Here is a 20,366-nt window from a genome sequence, read left to right on the forward strand (position 1 = left end):
GTTTTGTGATTCTAGTACCCGAGATCCAAGGCAAAAAAGAAAAAGGGACTTTTGGCCTCTATGCACGCGACAGATCACAACCAGGATTGCTATGTTTCTTAAAACATTTTAGGAAATATCCTAATATGTATTCACATTAGTAGATTGTTTTATACACAACAGACCAAAATATAAAACTAAATTTAAAAAGAATAACACTAGATTTATAGACACAAATCTTAATAACCATGGCTTGATATGGTTGTAATAAATCATGTTGATGGCCTGGACGAGGGGCCGTGTATAGGAAACTCTTCTTATTCTTTTTATCTTCATTTGTAGACATAGCCTTGGTTGGCTTTTTGTTGGTAACCATATACCCAAGTCCTTTACATAGGTTTCTGGACAATTTTATGGCTGAGAGTCAAATAGGACAGCTAACCCTGATCGCAAATTCTGATCACTTTTGCACAGCAATTATGTACTCCAAACTAAAGATTAACTTTGAAAATTGATTTCATATGTATGGGTCTCAACTCCAGAGGAAAATTCCTTTTGAAATACAGGAATCTATTACCCTTAGTGCCATTAACTTAAGATCGCTTGCAGAGAAGGTAGGAAAGAATAAGCTATTTAGTGGTCATTTTCTAAACAGTAGACATAGCAGCGACCCTGAGATCCTTTGCCACAGAGATGAACACCACCCCAATGGAGGTAAGGGAATTGGAGTACCCAACTGTCAATACCAGCAGGCACCTTGATAGCCAATGTCATGTGAGTTGGTGTAATTATATCTGATGCCTTTTCTACTACAATTATTCTCTCTGGAAATTTTAAGAATGGCAGCATCTGTTTTCAAGACGGAACACAATCAAAAGCTACCATCAGGTGCAGGCACTAGCCTAGCCCTTTATCACTAAGAAAAGGTAAGTAATCCCATTTATCCTCTAAAGATATATTTTCAAAGGAAAAAATAAAATTCTCTGCAATGAAAACAAAAGCTCTCTATAGTTTCTCTGACTTGTTGTATTCCAAATTCGTGGCTCTGACCTTTTCTTAAAACTTTAAACATCACAAGGAAATCAGTGGGAAGGCAATCATGTGCTAACCAAATACTTAAAGGGCAGAAAAATTCACTGAAGTGAAAAGAGATTAGTAAAGGGTGGAAAAGAGGACCAGCCCCTCCCAGTTTGGGTGAACAGATTTGGGATGAGTTACCAGGCAGAAACCCACAAGCAATTAACAGCTCTGACATCAGGGGACAAGCAAATATAAAACACTCAGTTCTAACAAAGGCTCAGCAGAGGATCCCCTCAGGAGTTCAAGGTATTGGAGAGAAACTCTATGGGGAGTGGGTGGATTCCCGCCAAAACTCCATTAGGATAAAGGGGACTTTAAATCCTGGAAATTAACTTGCTAGAAATCTGCCCCCAATTTCTTCTTTCAGCTCCATGGATAAATGTAATTAACGACAGTGACCCGATAATGAGTGCTTTTGATAAATGACATCCAGGATAAGTATTTTTTTTATATAAATAGAAATTTTAAATGAAGAAAATTAAATGACGAGGACAGGGGATTTAATTATGTAGGTATTATACATGTCAAATTTTTAAAGGTAAATCACTATTTTGATTAGTTTTTGAAATGTCATTTTACAGATATGAAAAACATTTTGAAGGTGGGTTGGGAAGGGTCTCATGCCATTTATAACAGTACAAAACAACTTGCATAATTTCATCTTGCTTTTTCCTTTTCAGCTTTTTATCTATGTGCCTCGGGCTCTACACAAAGGGCTGAAAACCAGAGCCTGTATTGCGTTCTTGCTTCAAGCAGAATGAAAGCTCCCAAACTCCTCTCTCTGGGCTATACCTTCTTGGCCCTGCTTTTTTTCCAGCAGGCCTGGGCTCAATTCCCAAGACAGTGTGTCACCATCGAGGCTTTGAGAAGTGGCGTGTGTTGCCCAGACCTGTTCCCGCTGTCTGGGTCTGGGACTGACCGCTGTGGTTCCTCATCGGGAAGGGGCAGGTGTGACGTGGTGACAGCTGACTCCCGACCCCACGGCCCCCAGTACCCACACGATGGCAGAGATGACCGAGAGGGCTGGCCCACGCGCTTCTTCAACAGGACATGCCACTGCATTGGCAATTTCTCAGGATACAACTGTGGAACCTGCCGCCCTGGATGGAGAGGAGCTGCCTGTGACCAGAGGGTTCTCATAGGTAAGTGGGGTGTGAATGGATGCACAGTTCTGCGTGGAACTCAACACACTTACAGAATCCTGAACCAGCTGAACTTTCAGAACTCTCAGAAATCATAAAGCTCAAGACTTACTTTTCACAGCTGAGGAAACTGAGGCTTAGAGAGGCTGAGAAATGTATTTGATTTAAGGAGTTGAAGGTGAACCTCAAGTCTTCTAATAACATTTCCTTTCAAAAGATTTGTTGAGCAACTCCTTTATACTAGGAACTGTGCTAGGTGTTTATGACTGGACCTTTCAGTAACTTTGCAAGATAGTTATGTTAATTGTGAGGTTCTGAAAGGTCAAGTCCATGTAGCTGGTATGTGGTAAACCTGGAATTCACAATGAGATGTGTCCAGCTCTAATCGATGAGCTTCTTCCACTACCCTTGCTGACCACAAGGATGGTTCCTGCTCTGATGATCAAGTTCAGCCATTTTACAAGATGAGCCTGGCCTGCAGCCTAAATGACAATAAATGAGAAAGCTTTAAATAGTAACAGTTGGCAATACTGGATTGTTTTCCTTGTGCCAAACGTGGGACCAAGACTTTCAGGGGACGTTTACTGAGCCTTTTTTTGTGTGTGTGTGGTACGCAGGCCTCTCACTGTTGTGGCCTCTCCCGTTGCGGAGCACAGGGTCCAGACACGCAGGCTCAGTGGCCATGGCTCACGGGCCCAGCCGCTCCACGGCATGTGGGATCTTCCTGGACTGGGGCACAAACCCGTGTCCCCTGCATCGGCAGGCGGGCTCTCAAACACTGCGCCACCAGGGAAGCCTTTTTTTTTTTTTTTTTTAATTGAAGTATAGCTGATTTACAACGTTGTGGCTATAGCAAAGTGATTCAGTTACACATATATATCTATTTTTTCAGATTTTTTTTCCCTTATGGGTTATCACAAAATATTGAGTATAGTTCCCTGTACTACAGAGTACATCTTTGTTTGTTATTTATTTTATATACAGTTGTATGTACATGTTAATCCCAAACTCCTTATTTATCCCTCCCCCCCTTTCCCTTTGGTAGCCATAAGTTTGTTCTCTATGTCTGTGGGTGAGTCTTTATTCTGAGCCAGGCTCTGGTCTAAGTGCTTTTTATGTGTGTCCTCTTAGTCTTTACAGCTTTATAAAGCGGATATTTTTACACACACTTTACAGATGAAAAACTGATGCTTAGAGAAATGTGTGCAGTCATAGAATGAGGCTCTGGTCTTAACCACTATACTATACCGCATACCATGTTTTTGCAAAATTTATGATATTAAAAAGGTAGAAAATTCCAAGAAATATGCCAATAGTGAGCAGAAATCAATATAACAGGATCATAGAATCATAAAGTCCATGGTAAGATTAAGGAAAGCTCATAGGAATCCTACAGTAAGTTGGAGAGAGAAAGAGAAGGAGGGGAAGAGACAGACAAAAAGCAGGCCTGAAGAAGGGATTTTAGCAAGGGGTATTATTAAAAGTATAAAATGATGTGAGCACACATGTAAAGTATCATTCATGGGTAAATGGGACGTGGTGTTACAAGATGATTATGTGCATTGTCTACCCATGCCCACACTGCAGATGTTTTCACGTTTGAATTTTGTACCCTTAAAGTCAGGAGAAACCTACTGGACTTAAGTACAGAAGAAAAGAACCGCTTTGTCCGGGCCCTGGATATGGCAAAGCGTACAATTCACCCTCAGTTTGTCATTGCCACCAGGAGATCAGAAGAAATATTGGGGCCAGATGGCAACACCCCACAATTTGAGAACATTTCCATTTATAACTACTTTGTTTGGATGCACTACTACTCAGTCAAAAAGACTTTTCTGGGGGCAGGACAGGAAAGCTTTGGTGAAGTGGATTTCTCTCATGAGGGACCAGCGTTTCTCACATGGCATAGGTACCACCTGCTGCAGCTGGAGAGAGACATGCAGGTATGCACGAGGCATGGCCATGTTCATATCCTTTACAGAGGAGGTGACTTGTTTCTAAGCTGTTTGATCCGAATGATCAAAACAGGCGATGACGAAGCGATTTCACATTATTAATCTGCCTTTGGCATTCTGTTAAGTTTCTCCCTATGCTAATTACCTCCTTATTAATTAATCTTTACCCTTTGTGAAGTGAAAAGGAAGTCATATCAGTGATGAGGAAGCCAATTGAGATATTTGCAGGTGTGAATTAAAGCACTGGACATATTCTACAGCTCTGTCATTGAAAAAATAACCCTCATATAGTTTGCAATGAAGGACTCTCACTTGATATGTCTCCCTTTTCAAATGTAAACCAATACCTCCTCCTGGTTTGGATGAGGCAGGTGTGTATAACTTCTCAGTCTTCCAAGTCCCAAATGTATAGCTCACTTTATAAGTTGATGATTCGTTTTGATATGATACAGGGTTTAAATTATGAAAAAAATTACTTTTCATTTATATTGTCATATTTTAATTGAACTCCATTTTTTCCATGCCCCCTACCACTTTGAGGCTTATAGAAGACACCTACTAACAACATCCCATAGGTCAGACATCATTTTAATTAAAAAGGCATTGACTTTTTTGGCATAAAGTGAAGCTCAAAACAAAGTTATTTCCTGCTTATTTTTAATCAGATAAGCTAACGCCACATTAAAGAATCTGTTAACATAAATACTTTCACATTGTTTATTTTACTAATTGCTCAATATTTTAAGAAAAGTATTGTTATTTTTAAATGAAGTTTTTAAAAAAATTTTTTGTTATTGACGTACAGTTGATTTACAATGCTGTGTTAATTTCTGCTGTACAGCAAAGTGATTCAGTTATACATATCTATACATTCTTTTTTTATATTCTGTTCCATGATGGTTTATCATAGGATATGGAATATAGTTCTCTGTGCTATACAGTAGGACCCTGTGGTTTATCAATTCTGTATATAACAGCTTACATCTGCTAACCCCAACCTAACCCCTAACCCCTTTAAAATTCTTAGATCTCAATTAGGAAATCCACAAACTGAACCTGTTTTCTAGATGAAATAACAGCAATGAACCCCTCCCCACAAATTAAAATCTAAAAATTAATCTAAAAATATCCGAGGGCAGATTCCCATATTGATTCGCAGTATGCTTGTGCCCAGCATTATCCAAGAAAATAAATGGTTAGAAGGGAGAGATTTAATGCACTAAAATACAGAACAAAATATTCACATGTAAGTAGTCCATCCATATGCAATTTGAGAGTGATTAAATGAATTCATCTGATACTCTGAACTTCACAGTTTATAGCTCTGATTTCAAGGCATTTTTCAGATTATGAGTAGATAAATCTGTCATTTGTAATCGACTCGAGCTCTTCTTGCCTTCAAGTAATTTTCCCACAGGTACACCAAAATGAAAGGGCAGGTGGAAAGTATCTAAAAGCTTCAATTTTGCCTGCGTAAGCTTCAACCTCTATAGAGACTTACGTTTTTAAAACCCAACAGCACGAGGGATCCAACAAATTACAATCTAAATGTAACGCACAGTTGAAATGCCACATGAATCTGCTCCAGCTCCCAGATGCCAGTTGCTGAACCACAAACTGACTCTTAATGATCCCTTAGAAGCTGTCACTAATTTTTGTGAACCAGAACAATGGCTTCTAAATAAGGACTCTAAAGCTCTGGAGATCAATAACTGGGGAATACCTTGGAAAGTGCTGACCCTCTAAAATACCCCGAGGACAAGGAAATGCTTCCTAGAAAGGGTTTAAAAGTAAAAAAGTACATATGTACTAAATACTTGTGAGATAAAACAATGGCAATCCCTACATTTATATCCCACACTCTAAATATAGCTCACTAAAGGCTTAAAGGAATGAGAAATAACAAGTACAATAAAGGAACCCAGTAAAATAAGCATGTGATCTTGAGTCCAGCATTTTTAAAATTGTTGAGATCAGCTCTAAATGGAAACTAGGTCTCTGGTCTAAATAACAGTGTGCACAGAGAAATATTCTGCTTCAGTTTAGCATTTCCTGTCTGTATTAGTTTCTAGCAGAAGCCTGAGTCTTCATAGTTTAGATTCGGAAGCAGGGGTCTCTAAGTAAAACACCTTCAGTTCCCCGGCAGATAAGGCAAGTATGAAAGAGCCTCTGTAGTCTGTGGCCAAACCAGAATCTAAATGCCTGAAGTCGTTCTGGTTAAATTAAAAAACAGAAACAAAATAAAAGGCACTGCTTCACATAATATATCTCAAGGCTGAGTCTGGCGCCAGACCAGGAGTTAGTCATGCTTGAATTAGAGATAAGAAAATGAAAGGAAGTGGAAATGTCAAAGTGTAGAAGTGATTATTGATACTTTTTAGTAAAACCAACAGAAATGTAACTTGCCTAAAAAAGAAAAGGAAGACACCTCCCCAAAGCATTTGCAGAAACTTCTGTATAACAAGTTGAGTTTCATTCCCTCTAGTGCCCAAGTGACTTACTGTAGTAAATTTGAAGCTTTGTTTTAAATAAGGTATTTAAGTCCTCTAGCCCTTCAGGCACCACTGACACACTAACTGGTTCCTAAGTGGCTGAAGAGAACTAACAGAAACAGAATGCCAGGGAGTAAACCAAGCAAAGGGAGAATTTTAAACAAAAGCAGAGAATGCTAACAGAGTTTCTGTGATCTAGGAAATGTTGCAGGATCCTTCTTTCTCCCTTCCTTACTGGAATTTTGCCACCGGGAAGAACACCTGTGACATTTGCACCGATGACTTGATGGGATCAAGAAGCAACTTTGATTCCACTCTTATAAGCCCGAACTCCGTCTTTTCTCAATGGCGAGTGGTCTGCGAATCCTTGGAAGATTATGATACCCTGGGAACCCTTTGTAACAGTAAGTTCCAAATGACAACTAGGATTCAGAATTGCCTGTTAGGTAAAGTGATTAAATGTGCTGCCTGAAGGCTCTTCATTCTACTAAGGACTTCAGACTAAAATCCACGTTTATTATGGAGAGTTGATGTACAAATATTCACTAAGTACCTAGGACAGTCAAGGCAATCTGGGGTGCTCCAGGGGAAAAAGAAAGTGCCTATACATTTTTCCATTGCTTTCCTTGAACAACTTGGTCAGTGCATTGCTCACTTTCTTATTCTGGAAATGTCTATTTTGTATTAATTAATCCTCTTAGTAAGCTCAGCACTGCTTAGTAGTCATGTGTCTTGCGTTGGAATTTCACAGAAAATGTTTCCCTAGGAAATGTGAAATATGCAGAAAGAGTTGGAAGTGCCCTGGGAGTAAAAAATACATATAATAATAATTACTATTATTATTGTATAATGATTATTACTATTATTCTAAGTTATTATATTATTTTTACTATTACGTTAATCTTCTCAGAAGGTTAAAAAACCAAAAGGTGACATGGAGGATGCCTTTAATAAAAGAAAGATACTGTACAGAAGATGTCTGCCAACTAGCTCTTTCCAGCTCTCCCAAAGTGATTACCCAGTTTTCCTAGCATCCTTTCTCCAGTGGTCTGAATGCCATCTCTGCCACAGGTCACGTTTCTGTCCTATGTGGATCAGCTCCCGTGAAGCTTTCTGTTCTCTTCCTTAGATCCTATTTTTACCGTCTCTCTTGCTGCTAACAGAAGGTCTTAATTATCAGAGTCTTTTTATCCCATCTTATTTTTCTTCTTCAGGCACGTCTGGCTATTTTGAACTTTTGTTCTTCCATATAAAAACTAGAATTATTGGAATTTATTTTTTATTATTATACCAATAACATTTATTCTGCACATATTCCTTTAGGCACCAAATATTAAATTACTTTGTAACTTAAATAGAGAATATTTTAAATAGAGCAAAGAAATTAAGTAGATTTTTCACCATTAGAATATTATTTAGCCATCTATAGGAATAAGAGAAGTAAATGTATATAAAATTTTATTCTGTAGAAGTTTAAAAATTAAAATAAAACTTTGTTTGGCATGCTGAATGAGATAAAATTGAGGATCAGTATGTCTTTAGATACCAAAATATTCATCTCTCTCTGACTGTGATTTTTTTTTGTTTGCACATGGACAACTTCTGCCATTGCACCTATTAACATCCTATGGATTGGAGTCCTGTGGGACTTCCATGCAGGAATGAATGAAAAGTTCAGAGTGTCTGAAGTAGAAAGCAAATTTAAGAAGTATAGTGAAGAAAGAGCATGTTTTTCATGTGATGAATTAAAGGTGATATTTTAGTGGCTGGAAGAATGTTAGACGTCAATAATTAACTCTTTCAGTATACCGAATTTGGTGCATTTATGGAATACTGGAAAGATACTGTCCAGAAAGCATATGAGGACATAAGCATGCAACGTCTAAGGAAGGTTTGATCCAAAGCTGTACGGGTATGGGTGTCTTGTAAAAGATGATCAGTGAAACCACAGGAATGGATAATTTCATCCAAGAAGAAAAGTAGAGAGAGGCAAGAATTACCGTGAGGATTAAATCAGATATATTATTAAAGTATGTGATACCATATCAGACACATTAATATGTGTTCAATAAAATGTTATTTTCCTTTTTTCTTTCACTGGCCTAATAAATAAAACAGTTCTTGTCTAGCTTCCTTTCCTTCCCGCCATCCACTACACCCTTACATTGCCACATACCCTAGGCAAGCTGTTCATCTAACAGGCCCTCTTGTACAATCAACCTTATCTTTTCATAAATCAACATACACCAAACAACTATTTCGCTTTAATTATATGCCAGTGCTGGATCAAGACTGGAGGACACACTGGTGATCAAGAAAAGAGTTTGTGCTCCGATGGGGCTTATATGATGCATAGAAGAAAGCTTATCTCTTTTATTATTACCTCTGCTTAAAATGTTTGACTTGAAAAATCTGTCTTATTTCACCTCTGGCAATTTTCCTCAGTCCTTCAGGGCTCTTTGCAAATCTCTCTACCTAATGAAGGCTTCCTGAAGCCACCCCATTGGGAAGAATTGATTCTCTCACTTACGCTCTCCCCGCTTCCCACCCCCACCTTCCCTCCCTTCCCTATTTCTCCTTTTCTCCCTCCCTGTCTCCCCAAAGGCATCTCTGTATCTCTAGGGGTACATATTATCCCTAGTACAGCAGCTCTTTGTTTACCTGTTTATCTTACTGACCTTAAAATGTTTCAATTATTTTCCACATTAATTGCTGAAAAATATGTGGTGACTGCAATACAGACCGCTTCCCAAAGAGATTTAAGGTTGTTTTAACTTTATTTCTCTGAAGGCTTGAAAGAGCATTCAAGTACAAAATTGCGTATGTGTATGAAATATGGATTTCAGTGTAGAGTTCTGGTTTATGAGATTACGTTGGTAGGATTTAATTTTCCATGGAATTTTCATTTTAATGTGTTCTCTTGAAAAAAGCATATGTTGATTTAACAAACACAAGGACCTCTATCTGTTATTGTGATCATCTTTTTCCTCAGGTGATTTTGTGTATTACATATTTTCCCTATTCACAGAAGTTGGACATGATAACTTATTTCCTCACTTTAATGCCACTAAATATGCACTTTAAAAATTTTCTCTTCTACCAAGGGAAACCCTGTTTTTCAGTGTTCGTGCTATGTATACAAATTTGAAAAGCAAAGCTAAGATCTCTAAATGTTCTATACATGTTCACCGTTTCCCATCTTTTCCCCAGGCACTGAGGGTAGGCCAATTAGGAGAAATCCAGCTGGAAATGTGGCTAGACCAATGGTGCAACGTCTTCCTGAACCACAGGATGTCACTCAGTGCTTGGAAGTTGGTTTATTTGACACACCTCCTTTTTATTCCACTTCTACAAACAGTTTCCGAAACACAGTGGAAGGCAAGTAAAAATCGGTGCTCTGAATTGACCTAGTTGTTACAGGGAAAACTATTCAAATTCAAATCTCTTTGAAAAAAAACCTTTGAATGCCATATGGATCCTGTAAGTTTATGTGAATAGGGCCGCCTATTATGATATAATCACAATTCTCTGCTCAAAAAAAGAACTTTCTTAAAGAAAAGTGTGAGACCCTGAAACTTTTTATCATAGGAGAAGCCCTTGGAAACGATTCTGTTAAAATACCTAAAAGGTATTAAACTCAAATTTCTGTTAGGTAGCTGGCCAATATGTGTATAACTATATCAAATTCTAGTATAGGCAAATAATATTCAAGACTTGGAGAGATTATTAATTTTTTTCTTAAAAAATATAATAAAAAATCCTGAACATAAGTTGCCATCTACTAAAGCCTGGTTTGGACACATGTTTTACTTAGGTATCATCCTGCAACTTTTATTAAGATCTATAAAAATTGGAACTTGCATCTAGAGATATTTAATTTGGTTTTCCTTGCTTAATTCAAAGTATTTTAAAGCTGAGAAACTGAGGTCCAAAGAAGTGAAATTAATTTCCAAAGATATCCAGCTACAATGATACACTGACTTGGAGATGACTCAATAAATAATAACCGTATTTTGACTAAGCTGGTATTTATAAACTAAGACTATAAGTAGTGATTTCATAAAGAATTTGCAGATTGTGTCTTACTGATGCCCAATCAAAAGATAAATTGTACTGATTTCCTGACAGAATGCATGAAAAGATTAGTGCTTAACCACCTGCTGTGTACATTACAGACAATCTTTAAACGTTTTATGAGTCAAAAATATGAGTCAAAAATTTGGATATTCCATAGATATCCAAATTTTCTAAGTCCTCTAAAATAAATTATATTTCACTTATAATTATTTTATAAAATAATTTACTTTATAAAATAAATTTTGATACCTCCAAATTATTCATGATACATATTTAAAGTTTTAAAAGAGTAGAATCACATTTAACTTTATTATAAACCTGTTATTGTCAAATTTTACCTTAAATACAGCATTGCACATGTTAGACCGCCCTCCCCCCAACCAATAAAAGGGAATAGATCTCTCTTTCCCATAATCTGAGATACGTGATGTATAGATCCGATAATTATTTTCAATTATCTCCCCTTTTATCATCAAAATTATATGTCATTCTTTCCTATCTTTATGTTAATTTTCATAACTACAATGATACACTGACTTGGAGCTGACTCAATAAATAATAACCGTATTTTGACTAAGCTGGTATTTATAAACTAAGACTATAAGGAGTGATTTCATAAAGAATTTGCAGATTGTGTCTTACTGATGCCCAATCAAAAGACAAATTGTACTGATTTCCTGACAGAATGCATGAAAAGATTAGTACTGTGTACATTACAGACAATCTTTAAACGTTTTATGAGTCAAAAAATAATGGAATAAACATATAAAAAATGAGTAAATGAATAACTATAATTATGCAACTGAGTTAATGTATTTCAAATTCTAATTTTGTTTTATAATATAGAGCCTTTCCCTGCTCTCCCCGCTCTGGTCCTTCAAGCTAACTACACACACTTGTAACTCCATCCCACATCAGAGACCATCTATTTTTGTTTGTGATCTATCCTTGTCTTCTCTCTAATATGTATTCATGAACAATATATATATGTGAGTATATATGGGAATATAATATGTGGATTATATATAAAATGGGAATATATATATGATCCACATGTGAAATATATATAATATGGAAATGTATTTGGAGAAGATATATGTATAGAATACAGATCATTCTCAAAAGTTCTATAAACGTTTTGACAGCAGTCTTCAGATATTTAAAACTAGCACAGAGATGGTAAGAAAGCTCTGAGAAACTGTAACTTCTCCACAAAAATAATTTTCTAAAAATAAACATGCTGACAGTCATTCAAAAGGAATAAGGTAGGAGACTAAAGTAACATCTGGCAATTTAAGTTCCAGGACAGTCAGAGTGGTGTTCTCCCAACTGTATCAGCAGTTTTTGTAGAAGCTAGAGCTTTCCACTATCTTTATTTCCATGTAGACCAATGTTACCCTTGTCAAAATAGAGTGTTCTATATATTTTGACTGGTAGTCTTTGCAGGTCATTATTTTTAACCTAGAGGCTACATTTAGAATGCCATGCCACTAGCTTCAAACTAACCTAGCTCTCGGTACAGCAAACACATGTCACCAACCATAGGTACAGAGAAGCAGTGCTATTACACTAAGGTGAAAATTGGCCTGACAAGCTTAGGAAAAATTGTTTCCCAATATAATCACTGCTTTGGACTTGAAAAGTTAGATATGTGTAATGGTTTTTACTATTCTCATCCTTCTTTTTGTATCTAGGTTACAGTGATCCCACAGGAAGGTATGACCCTACTGTGCGAAGCCTTCACAATTTGGCTCATCTATTCCTGAATGGAACTGGGGGGCAAACTCATTTATCTCCCAATGATCCTATTTTTGTCCTCCTACATACTTTCACTGATGCAGTCTTTGATGAATGGCTGAGGAGACATACTGCTGGTAAAACTCTTTCATATGCTTTTTGCAGGCTCAGCAAAGGCGATTGTTCAGATGGCATAGTTACCACTTTAGGCTAAGCATTTGGCACATTTAAACTACACCTAACAATAGGATAAAATAGCTCTAATATCTAGCCATTTCCAACTATTCTAAACCACTTTGAAAAGGCAGATGAGAAGTCTCTCAGAATAGTAATTGTAAGATGATACTTATTAACATTCAATAGGACTAAAAAGGTAATCCCTTCTCCTTTTTACCATGTAAAGATGACTACCATGTTTCCCCGATTTTTCTTTCTCATATCTTCCAATGAACATCCTCATTGTTTTTTAATATGAATGCAAAAACCTTAAAGAGCTCTTCTTTGATACCCCAAAAGACAGAAAAAATACACTCATAATCCACAGTTGTGATTCTTATTACTTTACGGCCTCTCACAAATGGAAATTTTATTCAACTTGAAAAGTTAATGTTAGTTTTTACATCACACTGTAGAAAATCTCTTTTAAGTTCATTGTAATGCATTTTTAAAATATTATTTAAAGGCTACTTTCTCTTCACTCAGCTGAGAGGGTTGTATTACTATTCCAACAATGAATGTGCTTTTACTGGTTAAAACATCATAAATTTGCACATTTTAAAAGTGTTCTAAGTTTTGTCTTATGTGCCTTTACTTCGTCATGCACATAAACATAATATTGGAGATTAACTATCTACTGATTCATTTATTCATTCAGCCATCTCTTACTTCTGTGCTGTGTGTGTGTGTGTATGTGTGTGTGTGAGAGAGAGAGAGAGAGAGAGAATACAATAGAAACCGCTAACCTAACCTGATTTGGACCATTAATTGATGAGTTGGTCAAAATAGTTTGTTTCATCTGAAAACAATTTAAGAAATAAATAGCTTAAATACAAATATTTATTCACTTATCAATCTTTTATGAATTCACTGATTGGAGTTCCATCTGATTTTTCATGTGTATTTATATACATACATACAACCATAATGAATTGTCTATAATTTACGGTGTCTGTTTCTTTAAAGTGAAACAAGAAATTAACAACCCTTGTGATGCAATCTGAGTACAGTATTATTCTAAATTTTCATAATGCTCCCCTAACCCTTAAAAATCATAGTTGCTCATTCCTAATTCTATAGCAACGTTGCAGCCACTTATTCTTAATAAATCTTTCCAAAGCATTCCATTTATTTATTATAAAAACATCCTCCTCTTTTTACAATCATAATTATCGATTTACGTGTGTTTTGTTATATTACTTTTATTTCAATAACAAATAACTAGAATTAGTAGGTTTAGAAATGAACATAACAAACTTTTGTTAAACATACACTGCTGGAAACTAGACAGCAATGTATAAACTGACAATAAGCATATGTAAATAAATATAGAGTATGTTATATGGGGGAAAGTCTTTGTAGACTAGTAAAATCAGGAAAGGGGATAGGCAGCACTGCGTAAGTATATGGAGAAAAACGCTCCCAAGACAAAGGAACAAAGGAGCCACTGTGGCTGGAGCAGAGTGGGGAGTGGGGAGAAAACGGAGGGAGATGACAAGGTCAGAGAGAAAACAGGGGGCAGATCCTTAAAGACATTGGGCTTAACTCTAAGACAGAAGGGGAGCCATTGAAGGGTCTGACACAGGGAAGCAACATTGCAATCCAATTGCTATTGATATTTTTATTCTTCTTCTTCTTTTCCTCCACTTATTTTAATGGACATAACTTTTTTATGCAGCTGTAACTGGACTGGGTTGAGGCCAATTCAGTAAAGATGAAGTGGGAAGTTTAAAAAATGATCTAAGTTATTAGCTTTAACATCTAACTTTAACAAATAATTAATAGGAGTAGTGCCTTGAGGCCAGGAACCTTGTCTTTTGTTTAATGCTATACCCCATGTGCCTAGATCAGTGCCTGGCATTAGCAGGAGCTCAATAGATTTCAGTGGATAAATATTTAATTAGCATTAATTCATAGTACATTTAAAATCACTAGATTTTAAATTTAAAGTTACAAAAATATAAACACTACCTGCCATTTCTATGATCAATTTTTCTTCAGAGTAGATGCTAAAATACTCTCCTGTGCTTCACAGGATCACAGTGACTGTCCAGGTAATATACTTCTTGCGAACAGAAAACCTAATATTTCACTAGCCTTCTCACATATTCCAGCTCTTTTAAATGTATTTCCACTAATGTCCTACCCAAACCCACTTCCAACTCTGGTTTTGTGACATTCCATTTGGCATTTAATTGTACCAATATAAATATAAACAACAACAACAACAAAAAGGAATGATCTTTTGTCACAAAGAGTATATCACTCCTTTTATCTGTGATAACAGAAACTTACTAATAATATAAATGCCTATGATTTTTATTTAAGTAGAAAGATGAAAGGCGGCAGGAAGCAAATAGGATTCTAGGACCTTGATTCAAAGTGTTAAGTGCTTTTTGTTAACAGAGTAAAACCCAGGGAATAAGTTAATATTTATTTCTCTAATTAAACAGAAAAATGAAAAATACTAAACAGAAATAGTCATAGTCAAGGACAAACCTCATTAGCTACAGTGTCTCTCATATTTAAATCATAGATGATACTACAGCAAATTACAGGTCCAATCTTTTCTTTAGCTTTGAAAAGTAAGTTTAATGAATTTTATTCAAATTAGTTTCTGTAATATAAAAGTAAAACAACTAATGATCATCATAGATAAGAAAAGACTAAAACTTCCTTACTTTTAAACTCTCTTTTTGTATTGGATGACATGTTAGTGCTGTACTCAAAGCATCTGAGCTCTATTTTATGCAATTCCCTGTTCTGCTGTAGTGAAACATTTTTATGCCTTTACTCAGTGTAAAATATGAAAGAATTTTTAATGTTACCCTTGAATACTTTGGGTCATCTTCAGAACACAATAATAATGTATTAATATTAGCTTGAGTTTGTCTATTAACAAGGTGTCTTTGACATATTTTAGATATATCCACATTTCCATTGGAAAATGCCCCTATTGGACATAACAGACAATACAATATGGTACCATTTTGGCCTCCAATTACCAACATAGAAATGTTTGTTACTGCTCCAGACAACCTGGGATACACTTATGAAGTTCAATGGCCAAGTGAGTACTGAAAATGTATTTTTACTGTGGAAATTTCTGAAAGCAAATTTGTCACCCTTAAAGTAATCACATTTTTCTGAGATAAAGTAATCCACAGTTTCCCACTTGGATTTAGAAGCTTTCATTTGAATTTTTATTTGTGGATAAAGAGACTGAATTTAACATTTGTTGAGAGCCCACTCTGACCTGGTATTGAGCCGATTACATACCACACTATTTCATTTAATCCTTACAACCCTCTGAGGCAGGCATTAAAATCCTCATTTTACAAATAAGGAAGACGAGGCTTAGAGGGAATAGAATGAGTCTATTCTATTCTAAGAGAATGAGTCTTGAGCTTAGCCCTGTGTAATATGCCCTTATTTCTCTACTACATAATGTTGCTTCCATTTATTTAGCCTAAAAAAAAAAAGAAATGGAGATATTCTGAGCTGTTTTTTCTGAAGTTCTGAAATTCAAAACTTTCTGATTTAATTTTAAATACCTTTCTTAACAAAGGCAGTGGGGTACAGTGGAAGAGCACAGGATCTGGATCCTGAAAGACCTGGGCTCCAAAACAACTCTACTGCATACTAACCAAATGACCTTGGGCAAGTGACTCAAACTCTGAGCCATCATTTCCTTTAGAATGAATATAATAACTATCCCAGTAGGGCTCACTATGAGAAATCGGAAAGTGCTTTGAAGATGCCAGGTGCTATAACAGGCGATGTAGCCAATAAAAATTAAATATGAGGACTTTGTAAAGTGCCTGGAACAGTGCCTCTATTACGGTATCCAATTTTGGGTGGCAACTGTTTTATTATTTATTTTTTGCTCTCGTTTTCTTTTTCACATAGGTCGGAATTTTAGTATTTCTGAGATTGTTACCATAGCGGTAGTTGCTGCTTTATTACTGGTTGCAGTCGTTTTTGTGGGTGCTTCTTGTCTGATTCGTGCCAGAAGAAACATGGATGAAGCAAATCAGTCTCTCCTTACTGATCAGTATCAACACTACGTTGAAGAATATGAAAAAATCCAGGATCCTAATCAGTCTGTGGTGTAATTACAAGTGGTATATTCTCTTATGCATTACTATCATAAAACCATATGGTTGAAAAATAATAGGTTGTGTTAGTAACTGTATTTTCTTTCATTCTGTTACTTCCGTCCTTGTGCATACACATGCTGGAATTCAAAGCACCAGATACTATTTTCCAGAACTGGGGAAAGTCACAATATTTTCAATGTTTTCTATTTTTCAGTTCTATTTATAATGGTAAGTTGCACCCATTCTATGGTATTTAAGCAGAGAGTATGAAGATTTGGGGCATGTTTTGAAGGTCAACTATATGACAATATAAATAAGTTGTTGTACTTTGTTCATATTGTAAAGAAAAATCATGATTGATCGTAAACCCCTGATTAAAATACATGAGTAGGATGCAAATGAACTTATTTACGAAGCAGAAACAGACTCACAGACATAGAAAACAAACTTTCAGTTACCAGCTGGGAAAGGGGGTGGGGGAGGGATACAGAAGGAGTTGTGATTAGCAGATACAAACTACTATATATAAAATAGATAAACAACAAGGTCCTACTGTATAGCACAGGGAACTATATTCAATATCCTATAATAAACCATAATGGAAAAGAATATGTATATACATGTATAACTGAACCACTTTGCTGTACACCAGAAACTCACACAACATTGTAAATCAACGACACTTCAATAAAAAATTAAAAAAAAAAAAAAGAGTAGACATTTCTACAATGTCAAGATGTAAATACATTTCCATTCATTGACACTGGCCAACAGATATAAAGGAAGCTACATTTGTAGTTTAAATTAATTATGTGACATTATAAATGGGATCCCAATTAGCTTTTTCAAACTGATCTTCCCCTTTGAGCATCAGCCTATATTATTTAGTTTAAGGTTCAAGGCCACAACAAAATCACAATCTTTGTCACACTTTGGAGAGGTAAAAGCTTTACTTTGTTTAAAAGACTGTCAATAGTGCCTATGCTTGCAACGGTGTTTTCCTACCTCTCAATTCACTGAAAAAAAGAACTACCCATCCATGCATTTCACCTCCCACTTCCTCTTCTAGTTTCTTAGAGGTCCACAAGGAAGGCATAAATGTAGAGAATATGTGTCATAGTGTTAGTGAAAGAGAATGTATATAACAATAATATTGTTTTAACTTTCAAAGAGGATTACTCAGTTGGTTCTCTCGAATACATTTTGATTTATTAAAATCTTATGTACTCAAAGCTTTTCAGATAAATTATTGTATAATGTAAGGTTTATTTTTATATAAACATCAATGAAACTCAGTTCCTTACTTCATATTTTTGGAGATTTACTAAGTACTCATTTCAAAAACATGTATCAAGCACACACTACTTATTTGGGGAGGGGAAAGTCAGGAACATAAAATTAAGGTGACATTTGACTTGGGCCTTAAGGAATACCATTGAATTTACCAAATATAAGAGTAGAGAATGAGATTCCATGCAGAAGTGACAGCATGAGCAAAGTCACAGAAGTTTGAAAGAGCATGGAACATTCAAAACTATAAAGCAGGTCAGCGTGGTTAGAGCACAGTTTTCATGGAGGGGAGAAGAAATATAAATTGGGAATAAAATCCGTGTCCTATGCGCAATCCTCAGAAATTTGGAATTCATTCTATTTGAATTCCAAATTTGGAATGAGAGAACAGGGGACAGTCACAAAGTATGTCTGAGAAAGCTAACGGTGGAGGTAATATTTTTAAGTAATGATGATTAAGAATGATTTGGGGGCTTCCCTGGTGGCGCAGTGGTTGAGAGTCCGCCTGCCGATGCGGGGGACACGGGTTCGTGCCCCGGTCCGGGAAGATCCCACATACCACAGAGCGGCTGGGCCTGTGAGCCATAGCCGCTGAGCCTGCGCATCCGGAGCCTGTGCTCCGCAACGGGAGAGGCCACAACAGTGAGAGGCCCGCGTACCGCAAAAAAAAAAAAAAAAAAAAGAATGATTTGAAATGGCCAGAGTACAAACTAAGAGACTAGTTAATATCAAATAGTTCATGGGAGAGAGGAGGAGAGCCTGTCCCGAAACATGAGCATTAATTCTAAGAAATCCTAACTCTATAGAGAGCTACACCCATTACCTTATAAATATAGCTTTGATAATTTCTCCCTAAATGTGCTGCTTTATTTTTCTTTTACTCAAGGACTTCTTTCTATTTATTTTACAGCTCTGTAAGATCTTAAGACTTATCTTGATCAGGTAACCATTCCTCCCCCTATAATATGCTACATTATTCATTGTAAATAATACTCTTCTGCAATCTTGGAGATTTTTCACTGGTTCTCAGTTCTCCAGCCCTCTTATAAAACACAGTAAATGAAATTATTATGTACTTACTGGAAAGCACACTGCATACCACTTAAACCCACTCTTTCCTGTTGCATAAGCATACATTGCATGCCAATACCACAAACTGAGCTGAGCTTTATAGACTAAACAGAGTGAGTAAAAATGCCTGATTGGACCTTCCTATATAATCAAGAATGAAAAGCTATTACTTTTGTATCCCTCTGAAGTTATATCCTGTCTTCTTTCCTATAAGCAGATTTCAGAGATGGTGCTCACTTACAGCTCCATGTAATCTTTAAAACTGGACGCAGGAAGAAAGAAGATTTGTCTATTAAAATAACTGTTCCAAGACTGGTTATGAGACACTTGTTCTGAGCTCAGTCCATGAAGACCCAGTAACATCATGTATTTTGTTCTTCGCCATTTCCTAGTCAAAATCATTACACAAGCAACCAATCAATGGAAGATCAAGTTGGGCACAGAGAGCTAATATGAAACAGAAACAAGAAAAAAAATTTAAATATGTTAACAAACCAAGAACAGAGCTTGATATGAAAGAACTGAAATGTAAAAGGAAAAATGAAAAATCTCCCACTCTGAAAGCACAATTGAAAAATTAAAGGGTAGAACAAGACAGAAGCTAGCAGGAGATTTTAGTGAATTTCAAGGCCAGTATAAGGCAATAGTGCAATGCAACCAATGAAGTGGGGGGAGGAATGCTATGTGATTGATAAAGAGGAAAGAAATACTATGGAAGTGCTAAGGTATTATGCGTCACTAACACAGGAACAGAAATCTGTGGTGTCTGAGTCACATCTGGAGTATTTATTTGACTTAAAGGTCACGGTTTAAGAGAAACATTAACAAACTGGAACATGCCTCTCCATCTTTTAAGTGATACAATTACTAGCCCAAGAGAGAAACTTGGAAGTCACCCTTGAATTCTACCATTTCTCTCAATCCTCACATCCAATTAATTAATCATCTTGATAATACAGCCAGTATCTATTGGTCAGTATCTCCTGGGCACTGAACCCATCATCTAAGACAATGCTTCTCAGTTGGAGAGCAATTTACCCCCAGGAGACATCTGGGGGTGGGGCATTCTACGGGCATCTAGTGGGCACAGGCCAGGGGTGCTACTAAACATCCAATAATGCACAAAACAGCCCTCCAAATCGAAAAATAATCCAGCCCAAAATGTCAATAGTGCTGAGGTTAAGAAAACCTGATCTAAGGCCACAAGTATAAACAAGGTTCATAGTG

General features: G+C 36.4%; 1 protein-coding gene across 1 annotated transcript; it reads left to right on the plus strand.

Annotated features, from left to right (window-relative positions):
• Positions 1–1,260: 1,260 nt before the first annotated feature.
• TYRP1 (tyrosinase related protein 1) lies at positions 1,261–16,873 on the plus strand. The gene is made up of 8 exons (XM_032635756.1): positions 1,261–1,305; positions 1,740–2,201; positions 3,822–4,144; positions 6,848–7,052; positions 9,859–10,026; positions 12,420–12,599; positions 15,602–15,748; positions 16,588–16,873. The coding sequence occupies exons 2-8, from the start codon at positions 1,817–1,819 to the stop codon at positions 16,791–16,793; spliced, it is 1,614 nt and encodes a 537-aa protein (XP_032491647.1). The 5' UTR covers positions 1,261–1,305; positions 1,740–1,816; the 3' UTR covers positions 16,794–16,873.
• The last annotated feature ends 3,493 nt before the right edge of the window (positions 16,874–20,366 follow it).

This window comes from Phocoena sinus, chromosome 6, assembly GCF_008692025.1.
Source record: "Phocoena sinus isolate mPhoSin1 chromosome 6, mPhoSin1.pri, whole genome shotgun sequence".
NCBI classification, from domain to species: domain Eukaryota; kingdom Metazoa; phylum Chordata; class Mammalia; order Artiodactyla; family Phocoenidae; genus Phocoena; species Phocoena sinus.

Coding starts and splice junctions, on each gene's coding strand:
- TYRP1 (XM_032635756.1), top strand. CDS start 1,817: ATGAAAGCTCCCAAACTCCTCTCTCTGGGCTATACCTTCTTGGCCCTG. Junction 4,145..6,847: donor AGCTGGAGAGAGACATGCAG/GTATGCACGAGG, acceptor TCTGTGATCTAG/GAAATGTTGCAGGATCCTTC. Junction 12,600..15,601: donor GCTGAGGAGACATACTGCTG/GTAAAACTCTTT, acceptor GACATATTTTAG/ATATATCCACATTTCCATTG.